General features: G+C 34.2%; 1 protein-coding gene and 1 long non-coding RNA gene across 2 annotated transcripts; both read left to right on the forward strand.

Moving 5' to 3' along the window:
- Positions 1-2,542: 2,542 nt before the first annotated feature.
- LOC116174375 lies at positions 2,543-4,630 on the forward strand. The gene is made up of 2 exons (XM_031492288.1): positions 2,543-2,812; positions 2,866-4,630. The coding sequence occupies exons 1-2, from the start codon at positions 2,636-2,638 to the stop codon at positions 3,214-3,216; spliced, it is 528 nt and encodes a 175-aa protein (XP_031348148.1). The 5' UTR covers positions 2,543-2,635; the 3' UTR covers positions 3,217-4,630.
- Positions 4,631-8,589: 3,959 nt separating this feature from the next.
- On the forward strand, positions 8,590-10,291 carry LOC116173598. Its single transcript, XR_004145960.1, has 2 exons — positions 8,590-8,932; positions 8,993-10,291. It is a non-coding gene; the product is annotated as an uncharacterized LOC116173598 (long non-coding RNA).
- Positions 10,292-11,668: the final 1,377 nt, after the last annotated feature.

The following is an 11,668-nucleotide window of genomic DNA, read 5'->3' on the forward strand; positions in this document are numbered from 1 at the left end:
GGGGTCCAGATAAATTCAGTTTAATGCCGATGCACCTCCGCAGTCCCTGTGTCTGAAGGACAACAAACAATCCTTTTTATAACATAATTAAATTAAAAGGGAGGCCCCAAAGCGGACCACAGCTTAACAGGAAGAAACGTCTAACAACGTGGTGTTTTTTTTATGACAGGTTATGTGAAAATTTGAAAATTACACTAGAAAAAGGGGAATTACCAACTTAAATACCAACTAAGATAAACAAATTACCTAGAACTAAAATTTCGTACACATTACACAACAAATCCGCAGGGAAGTCTATGATTTCATTGAGTATTGACTAAACCACGGTCGTTCTTGTACTTATTAATAGCTTGTATATCAAGCATGTTAAGCAATGAGTAAGCTTATGCGAGACCACATTATTAAAAAGGACACACTGGGATCTTCCACTTAGGTACGATGATATTATGGAACAGCTATTCGAGTCGAAGTTATAAACAAGTCTTAGTTTTCTTATTAAAATTTCGTGATTAACACAGTCGAATGCTTTTAGACATGTCTATGAACGTTGCCACAGTGTGGAATCCATTTTCAAATGCCTTGAGCGTGCTCCTCGTAAATTCAATGATCGCATTCGAGGTACCTCTACCTTTACGAAAGCCAAACTGTTTATCATGAAGTAAATTACTAGCTTCCAAATAAGACATTATTTGTTGATTTAAAATTCTTTCGCATATTTTCGAGAATATGGGAAGAATGGATATAGGCCTGTACGCGCTGATGTCATTCTTATTACCTTTCTTGGGTATTGGAATAATAACAGCAGATTTCAGCGTATCCGGAAAACTACCAGAATTAATTATGGAGATGATAATTACTGTGATAGGTCTAACCAATAGGCGGACGTTTCTTTTGATAAAGTTTGCACTTGCACTTTAACGTATTTATGACCTCTCGAACATTTATTTGGGAAACGTTGGTGAATTTAAACTTGCAATTATCACGAGCAGATGAACTATCACAATAGGTAAGAGGGTCAATGTTAGTTAGCGGCGAGGTTAGCGGTGGGTTATCAACTATAACACTTGCGATATTGTTAAAGTATGAACAATTTTAGGGGTTAAGCTCCCTACGTAGAGAGGTGAAGACTTGGGTTCGTGATTTGTATTCCAAAAGTTGTCCCCCTCGAATACAAAATTGACGTGTTCGAGGATTTTTCGAAATTTCTAAATTTAATACCCTAAAAGCCTTCTGTATACTTCTCGTTGGGCCACTCTGTATATCCTAAGTAAATAATTGTTGACTTCTGTCCTTTTTTAGTATCCACAAATAACAAGGGTTACAATGGCGGTAAGGATGTTGTACAAAACTTTAAATTTATTTGGTTTTCCCTTGCCTTGCGCAGTTCAATTTATTTTATTTTGTGGAAAGAGAATGTGAAATGTATGATTTGATTTGTAATCGTCGAACAATAAAACACGAATTTGAACCAGCAAAACAGATGTTCTAGAGCGGTACCTTTCTCGACTTTTTCGTTATCTTCATAGCGTAACATTATGAAGCTAGTTATAACCAGCAGTACGACTATAGTTTTCTTTTAGGTACAATTGATGAATCTTCACAAAGACATGGTTGTCCTGACTGTGGAAAATCCTACAAACATAGACCTAATTTACGTCGACACATTAGATTTGAGTGTTGCAATAAGCAAGGAACGTTTGTGTGTGTCTATTGCAAGCGATCATTCAAACAGAAAGGAAATTTGAAAGTACATATCAGTGTTAAACATCAATCACATTATTTCTGTTAAAAACTGTCTGTAATAAAATGTCGTAAAATCAATGCATCATTTTTTAATTAGCCATGTTTCTTGCTAAATCACTTGACTAGAGCGTGGTGAGGTTTTTTTGTATTTAAAATAGAACAAAATAAAATCTCCGACACTATAAAGACAATTAAATGGAAAAGAAGTTTTAGAAGGGTAATTTAATGCATTTTGTTGTTTTTTTTAAAATCATGTCCATGATTTTGTTATTAATAACGCAATAACGCAATGTATTGTAATGTTTCTAATTTTTCTTAGGATTTTTCTGATGAAAACCGTAGTCGGTTCTTTTTCGCCGATTGTAATGGAACAACAATGTCTTTATAAGAAAACCAATTATGACTTCATTTTATTCATTCAAAGAGCAACAAGAAGCGGCGGAAAGTCGTTTTTGCTTTATCAACAAAACTTATTTGGTGTATAAAATCAGAGACAGCAGGTCTCTGTATAAAATATACAGTTTTCCAACTGAGGTCGACACTGTTGCACACAATACATACATATATGTAAAAACAGTTGTAAAAAAATTATTTTGATGAATTAGTTATTTATGTATTAAGGGCATAAAGCTGATGTTTATATCCTCGAGGGCGATGAGTTAAAAAGCTCGAGGGCCGATAGGCCCGCCCGAGCTTTTTAGTCGCCCGAGAGTATAATCATCAGTTTATGCCCGTGGTACATACAAAATAGTTTCTTTCGTCAAAGTAAATATTCGTTTACAAAACAATTCATTATGTTTGATCAAGTATGAGTGGTTCGAATTTGTTAATGTGATTGAAACTATAGTTACTATTGAAACCATCCAAACGTCAAACGTTTACTCAATTCATCATGGATGAAGTTCCAGAAAGTATTCAAAATAAGGCCAATCTTGCAGCGGACCAATTAATTCCACATAAGTCTAAAAGTTTATATAATCTGGAATACTCAAAGTTTGTTAAATGGTTAGCCAACAACGGTACAGGAATTATTAATGAAGTAGTACTCTTAGCGCACTTTCAGGAATTGGTGAGTTTAGTATTTTCATTTCTTTTGATTTGTTTAATGGCTGTGTGTTATAGTCTGAAGTGTTTCAACCAACGTCTTTATGGACTAAATTTTCTATGATTAAAAAAACGCTGCTTTTGAACAAAAATGTTAATATTGGAAATTATGCAAAATTGACGCAATTTTTAAAAAACGTCTCCAAAGGTCACGTGTCCAAGAAATCAAGCGTATTAACGCGCGAGGATATTTTAAAGTTTTTGCGGCAAGCACCTAACCACGAATATTTATTAGTGAAAGTGGCACTAATATTTGGGATCTACGGCGGATGCAGAAGGCAAGAACTATGCGACATGCTTATTAGTGATGTAGAAGATAGAGGTGAAGTTATTGTGGTTACAATTCCTCAAACAAAAACTGATAAGTAGCGAATATTTTCCATTATTAATGAGACGGAAATGGAAGCCATCCAAACCGTAAAAAAGTATTTAGCACTGCGTCCGCAGCACTGCAACTTGAAGCGGTTGTTTTTAGGCTACAGGAAAGGGCTTTGCATTGCTCAACCTGTTGGGAAGAACACGTTTGGGAAAATCCCCTCTACAATTGCAAGTTACTTAGGCTTAAAGAATCCTGAAAGTTATACGGGTCATTGCATGCGTAGAACTTCTGCTACGTTACTCGCGGATGCCGGTGCTAGCATGACTACACTAAAGAGACATGGGGGATGGAAGAGTACAACTGTAGTAGAAGGGTATATTGAAGACAGTTTAACAAGCAAGAACAAGGCAGCTAAGCTAATTGCGGGAGAATCGCTAAATATTAGTACAGCGTCAAATCATCTGGCAAATACTAATTCACCAGTAAGTTTAAACGGTGGCAATGCTATCTTTTCGGGATCTTTCAGTAATTGCACCTTTAATATTAATGAAAAAAAATAAATACTGCTATTTTTCAGGACGTATTTATGAAATGTTAATAAAGTTTGTTCCATTGTTGCGTTTTTCTTTAAGAAGTGACATGTATTTTATCTGTAAGGAATCTTTCGCACGGAGAGCCCTACGGCTCGCACTTGTGACAGTTAATAGGTATTGACATTTAATAATTGACGTTTCTGTTTTGTCATTAAGTATAAATGAGTTACTATGGTGATACTTAATGCCCTAGGGCATAAAGTGGTACTTTATGCCCGCGTATCACAGATATAAAATGTGCTATTATATGTTAGTAAGACATAAAATAAAATATGCGTTATATTTAGTACTTTAATGCCTTCGTAGCTGCAATAAAACAATATTTGCAATAGCAACAACCTTAGGAGGGTTATTTGGATAACCGCAAAACGCATCATAGGATTTATATCCAGGAATACCGGGCCCTCCGTGTTTGTGTGGTATCCTATAAGTATATCAACGATCTCGTCTGGCGAAATGTAGAACTTCTAAATGATATATAAATTAAAAAATATGGATTTCTTGATCCAAATGTTAGTTTAAATTCATATGTAAGTAAACTAGTGGTAGGTAGGTATCTGTTATAATTTGAAGTTGACGCGTTTGAGGAAGGAAGTGGTGTGTGCGCGCATGAATGTCAATTAAGTGTCTTGTTGAGTTGCACACGAAGAGAGACTCATTTTCGTTGTATGTGTTATTTCTCGTGCTTTGATTAAATTTCTATTTACACTATTACATTATTAATCAGTGTTTTACTTACAATAGTATCCAATAGTTTTGTAGGTTAGCTATATTATAGTGTAGAGGGTGAATTCTAATCCTCTACTGAAATGGTAACTAGGGGGTATCAAAATTAATATTTCTTCAAAACAAGTTTTGTTCAAATTGTAATAATAAGAACTGTTTAAGTTCGTAGGTATTATTGTTATTATGTATTAACGTCTTAAAATTTTCTATTTCAAGTAAAATTTTAATGAAGTATTTAAACAAGTCACAGATTTCGCAATCCTTGCAACCATTGGAGACATTGGAAATGAGGGAGCAGGGGAGCTCGAATACCCTCTACCTTTCTTTTTCTTGTGAAGAGAACTAGCTCCGTTTTTGTCGGGTTGATGGACAAGGAGGGTTGGTAGGGGACTAAACAAAGGCATTCTAGAAGGTATTGCAAGCTCCTGGTTTGTCGGGTCCGGTCGTACATTTTAGCTTCTATTTCTTATATTGCTAAGATATTGAGTCTTTCATCGAGTTCTTTTAAGTTGTGAAATAGTTATTTGTACAACTGGAGAAGAAAGTGGACTTTCTTCTCAAGTTTTACACATATTTGTTTCTGAAACTACAATCAAAATTGAAAAATTATCGTATGCAATACTGAAGTTTGACGCATAGCAATCTACGAGTAGATACGGGGTATGGTTCAATTTTAAATGTCATTATTGAGATTAACGCAGCAGTTGTTTTTTACTTTCCTCGCTAGAGAAGAAAATCACATTTTTCACCCTTTTTAAAGACGAAACTTTGTTTCTAAAGTAGCTTCAGAAAAATTACGTTTACCGAATACTGAAATAATCAACTGCGGTTTCAAAACATTGCAAAAAAGTTAGAGCACTGCAATTCAAGTTGTAGTGTGTCTAAAGAGACGTTTCGAAAAAGGTCGAAGAAGACATGCAAGTTATAGTCTTCTGTTAATCTTTAACAACATTCTGAAATGGTGGATTCGTTAAACATCAATAAACGATGCGAATAATTTAGTATAGCAAATTGTTGCTTATTTATGTTATGTTACACTTTCTTACCGATAGGTGTTAAAAGAATTATTTCATAATTTCCGTTTTCCTGGGCCGCAGGAACTAAATTTCTTAACTTCTGTTGTCAATTTGTTCAAAATTATCTTTTTAGGAATAAATATGGAGCAACTGATTTATACCTGTGAGCAGTGTAACAGAAATTATAAGTGGAAGAAAAGTTTACTGCTACATCAAAGATATGAATGCGGCATTGAAGCGCAATATGCATGTATATATTGCCCCTATAAGGCAAAACGACGGGCAACCCTTGACAATCATATGCGGTGTAGACATATTGATCATGTCAAAAATGTAACTTAGTAAGCATGCAGTAAGTAATTTTGTTTACAAACATTTTTTTAGCTGTGACTCGAAATGTTATTTAGTAATGCTTGTTTTACTACTGTTTCTGTTATTATGTCTACTTAAGGTGCCAATAAGTGGAGAACATACATATGTAATATGTTTACAAGTAGCCGATTTTAACTATCAGGTTTGATTAAATATATTGTACGAGTGAATAAGAGAAAACATTCTACCGTGGTAATGATTGCTCACACCTATACGACTAATGTGCTTATTCTGTGTGTTTTTTTGAGGATACAGTTCATGAAACGCTAATGAAGAGATTATTCTGAAGAAAACTACAACATATTAGTTTGGGGCTTGGTGACGCAACAATCTGACCAAAATAAATGCATTAACAAAGAAATGATTCAATTGTTGTAAGTCAAAACTCATACAGTTGACATTTTGAATTAAGAGTGCGACCTCCTTATTATACGAAGAAAGGATATGAATTGTCAGAGTTGTGACTTGTGCAAATATCTATATTAAGAAAGGAATAAAATTGTCCTGTAGCTTTGTGGTTTACAGAAATTTATACTTCTTCACTCCCTCCCGACCTCGTTTACACATTACAAATGGCATTTCCGGCCCTCATTTCCTTCCCAATTTTTGATATTTGGTCATTTTGTGTGTGAGAGAGAGGGTGAGAGAGGGTGTGTGTAAGTGTGTGTTCATATTCTGGCAAAGGGAGCTTGGATCCATCTTTGTGGATGCCTGTTACTACCGTTAGAGTGAGCCTCACAACCTGAAAACTGTAACTTGGAAGCTGGTGGTGAGTCTGAGTACTAACAGAGCCCTGTGGCGTATGTCAGTTTCAACCTACGGCACAGTGACGGTGACTATAGTCTGTAAAATGAGTAAGTTTCGATTTCGGATTAGCGCTTAATTAACGCACGCCATCAGTTTATATATCTTTGCTGTTCTATCACATAATAATTGTGGTAGAAGGCAAGTGGGTAGCCAGTTTTGTCACCGCGGGTGGTGAACTAAGAAGAACTTACCTATTGGTATGTCTTTTCGGTGCATTTATTTCCATTTAAAATTCCTTTAACGTAGAGCGGTCCTCTTAGTTCACCACCGGCGGTGACAAAACTGGCTACCCACTTGCCTTCTACCACAATTATTATGTGTTAGAACAGCAAAGATATATAAACTGATGGCATGCGTTAATTAAGCTCTAATCCGAAATCGAAACTTACTCATTTTACAGACTATATTACATCATTAGTATTTATGAACCGATATTTACAGGCCTACTGATTTTGCGTTCTACGTTTGTGCATAATTGCACGCATAGTAAACCATGACCAATGAAATATTTAAAAATGCTTTTATTAATATTAAGCATTCGTTTTTTTATTATGTCGTCGAAGATGCTTAATTTGAATAATTTTAGGAACACCGCTTAGGACACCTGCAAGTGCTGCCACTTGCTTAACATGTAACAAGGTATACAAACTGAGAAGTTCTTTGCTACGGCACCTGAGGTACGAATGTCAAAAAGATCCTCTACAAATCTGCGATATTTGCGGTAAAAAATCACATCTAAGAAGTAATTTGATACAGCATATGCGCAATAAACATTCATATTCTTCTGAAGAATTTAAATAGTAAAAGTGCCAGAATTCATATTGTATAGACGATTATTACTATTTGATTCCGCGAAAATTATATTTCGTCTGGTTTTTATAAATCATCTTCATTATCCACCCGTAAATTGTTGTCATCATTACTGCTGTGTAAACGCAATTAATTTTCCTAAATAAATAAGTGTACAATGCGCTTAAAACAATATACCTACTTTACAAATTACCACCATCATTCAAAGAAAACAATTTTGCTATTATCACCTTCCACCAGCGAATTTAAATATATCCAAACGGCTTTTAAAATTCATAACACATTTACTAACTTATTTGCAATTATTACGTTCGGGTATAACTTTAATTATCAGATGTCGTTATTTATGCATCCCATTCATCCAGTACCGAAGAAACGAATTTTATGCATGTTCGGTCAACATTTTCAACAATCAAGATGAAAAAAATTACCCGAGATTCGAACAAAAATACTAAAGGCTAAATACCATACCTTGGACCGCTATATGTGGGGAGTTTTATTTTTAAGAAATAACGCTAATCTTTTAATGTTTTATACAATTTAAGTAAAGCTGAAAATTTGAAGATGAAGTAGTACTATTTTAATTTTTGTATCAAAAGCTGTGCGCCTAGATACCATCTTTTGATAGATAATAATCCTGTTTGTGTAATATGCTATCATTGCTTGTAGCTGCTCCCGAGCAATATTTCAAAATCGCTTCGCATCGGTGTGACAGTTGTGGAAAAGCGTACAATCAAAGTTATAATTTATCGAGACATGTCAAGTATGAATGTGGAAAGAAGCCTCAATTCCAATGTCCTTTCTGTGTCTATAAGTGCAAGAGAAAGGATACTTTGAAGAAACATTGTATAATGTTACACAGCTTAAATTTGTGAACGATTCAAATATATGTTGCTCAAATACTAGGTGGTTTTTTTTACAAAGACGTTCGGACCATTATAATATTGTAGAAGATGTTTTTTAGGTTTCGTTTAGTTGAATTCACCAGATGTGCCAAAATGATAAAATGCACAAACTACAAGCGTTCCTAAAATAACGTATATCGGTCTTTTGGATAAGATAGAGTGGTAATTGTCATTTGTTATTTGAATTAGAAAATTTAGACTTTTGGAATTAGTTTATTTAGTTTGGATCTTCGATTTAACATAGTGTAAAGATGTGTTCCAAAAAGTCTTTGACAATGTGATTCTAATATTAAACGTTTTGTAGGTTTAATTCTATACCACTGTGCCGACTGCGGAAGAAATTATAAGTACTCTCATTCTCTGACACGCCATCAACGGTATGAATGCGGAAAAGAACCAGCTTTTATTTGTGCCATTAAAGGTTGTAACTATAAGTGTAAACGCAAAGATAACTTAAACGTACACGTGAGGTGCCATATAAAACACGGATTTCCTGTAATCAAAAACGAAATGGAATAACTGCTAAAATCAGAACAGGTAAGTAGTTTGCAACGTTCAAGGGGACGATAAGGCATGTGTGTGTTTTTTTGTTCTCAGTATCTTGTAAAAAATGTAAGGAATTGCAAGCCATCGTGTGACCCAGTAATGTAAAAGGTATTATCAAATAAGAATGGAGTAAGAGACTAAAACAATCAGATTTACACATACAGTTTGTATAATGGATCTTTGATCACGTATGTTCTAAGAAGCGGACAAGGACGCAGTGTTCTATTTCAGTCGCTAGCGTACAATCCAAGATGTATGGTAACTTGATGCGTATCTTCATTGGTTTCATTTTATACCGATTACCTTTTGTTGACGATCAAAGATCCATTATATAAACATGTATACAGTCATTTTTGTTTGAATTGGTGAAACATTCCAGTTAAAGTGACTTTAGTAATTTCTATAGTGCAAGTTAGTAATTTTGTAAAATTCCTTCTAGAATGTAGACCGCATGGTTTAATGTACGTTACCATGAACGTCAGGGCAATCCGAAAAATGCATAGGTACTTTTTTTTTAATCTGGGCGATAGGTGTTATGATTACCATTGTGATCTTATTTACCTACGCAGCATATTTTTATTAAATTACAAATAAATGTAAACATTACGAAAATTATGTAATGTGCAAGGTGCTCATTGTAAACGTTTGAATTCATGGTTTAATTTTAAAATATATATATATATACATATTTATATTTTTCTAATTATGTACGTAAATTGGATTAAATTATTTGGTTAATAATGAATCCAGTCTATTACAAGGTGCATTGTTTAGTTCAATCATTGATTCGTCTAAACGCTATCTTGATTGTAAGTGCTTTCATAACACAGTGGAATAATAAAAATACTCCTGTCTAGGGTGATTCAATATTTAGGAGTTAGATAGGTATACCACTCACACATGACGATAAAATATGTTTACTATCTTCATATCGGTTTGTGAATAGGTTAAATAAAAATGTTACCATTGAATGAATATTTGAATTTAGAACATAGTATTTCTAACAGCGATATATTACAAATATTCTGACCACATGAAAATGTGAACCTTATTAATACAAATTTTATTTATGTAATTATTATCGGGTTATTTGAAATTTCAGTGGCAAATCAAGTCGTGTATTTTATATTCTCCATCACACTCTAACAAGGTCATGTTTTTACTTCAGCATGTCACTTACATCTCACTTACTGTCCACTTGTTTTACGTAACGGATCTTTGATCATAATCGGTTTTGATGGAAAATTGAGTGATAAATAATAACCACAAAGTTTTGTTCTAAAATTTTCAATAGCACTATTTTCTTTGTTAATTATAGACGAGTCTAGTGAAGAGTAAGGTGACTTCGAAGAATATGAGAATGCGCTCAGTGAACAGCGCAATCTCATTTTATTGTATCCATTAAGTAAAAATGTCCTGAACTTTATAAACTATGAAATGGTATTAAGTGATGCAAGACACATTTATGAATTACGAGTTTTGGTTCCTATAGAGGCATCTACTTCTACTCAATATTATTACACAGTGATGGTGTAAAATTCACGGGGTAAGGACGAACCGCACGAATAATATGTAACACAATAAATAAAAAAACTAACTCCATCGTTTGTTCGAACTTGACTGCAGTTCCAGAATTTCATTTCAGTGTTACTTATGTAGAAATCAATTAACACAGGTGTAGGGATGTTTGATACCACAATGTAACAAAAAAGTAATGCTTTTTTTTCAGTATTGCACCCCCAACGAAGATCATCGAAAGCTAGACCGTTTCAATGCGATGACTGCCCTCGGAGATATACACTGCAAAGAAATTTACGTCGCCATCAGAAAGTTGAATGTGGAAAAACGAAGCAATTTGAATGTGGAATTTGCCATTTGAGGTTTTATTATAAACAAGAACTGCAGTCTCATACATTCACACGCCACCGACACATTTTCGCTTGGAGTTGATTATTAGAGATTATTTCACTTTCGACATCCGAGTGGATCATCTATGCAAAGACGACGATAGTTTTTGTTATGATAATCGCTTGATTAAAGAATTAAACATAAAAACATATTCTTGTGCAGCGTTTTGGTCAAAACGGAAATTCGGTAGTTTATTTTGCTTCCTTACAAGGATACTCCTGGAATCATTAAAGAATTCGTCTTCGCTCACGAAATTTTTTATATTTGCGTTTGCAGAACAGAATAAATTTTGATAACGTATTGGAATGGCCACGATAAAAAAATATATATACCTATACGATTGTCATATTTAATGATTCTATGTGTGTGTATACTAATTGTTACTTATAGTTTTATATGCTATGTTTCGTATGACATTTTTTTGATAGGTACCTATTTTCCTATTATAGTAACAATTGACTTAATATATCTCTTGTAACAATTTTATTATTAATATACTCACGGAATATTAGGATCATTCTTTTGAACTGTTATACTAGTAAAATCCAAATGCTCTGCATACATGAGTGACCAACACGCGGCCCGCCTTGTGTTATCTTATGGCCCGCGAAGCTTGGGAAACAGCGGTGAGCTTTGTGGTACATTTTCTGCATCTTCTAGAAAGTGGTGGAAGGAAAGTGGTAGCTTCTGATATCTGTGGGCGAGTACAAAACTAATATATTTGATGAAGCGGCAGCAATTCCGTCTATCGGCTAATGGTGTTCCTAATCACTAATGTAAAACAATTACATTAGATATATTCAGTCTCTCAAATAAACG

This window comes from Photinus pyralis, unplaced genomic scaffold, assembly GCF_008802855.1.
Source record: "Photinus pyralis isolate 1611_PpyrPB1 unplaced genomic scaffold, Ppyr1.3 Ppyr1.4_LG6, whole genome shotgun sequence".
NCBI classification, from domain to species: Eukaryota; Metazoa; Arthropoda; class Insecta; order Coleoptera; family Lampyridae; genus Photinus; species Photinus pyralis.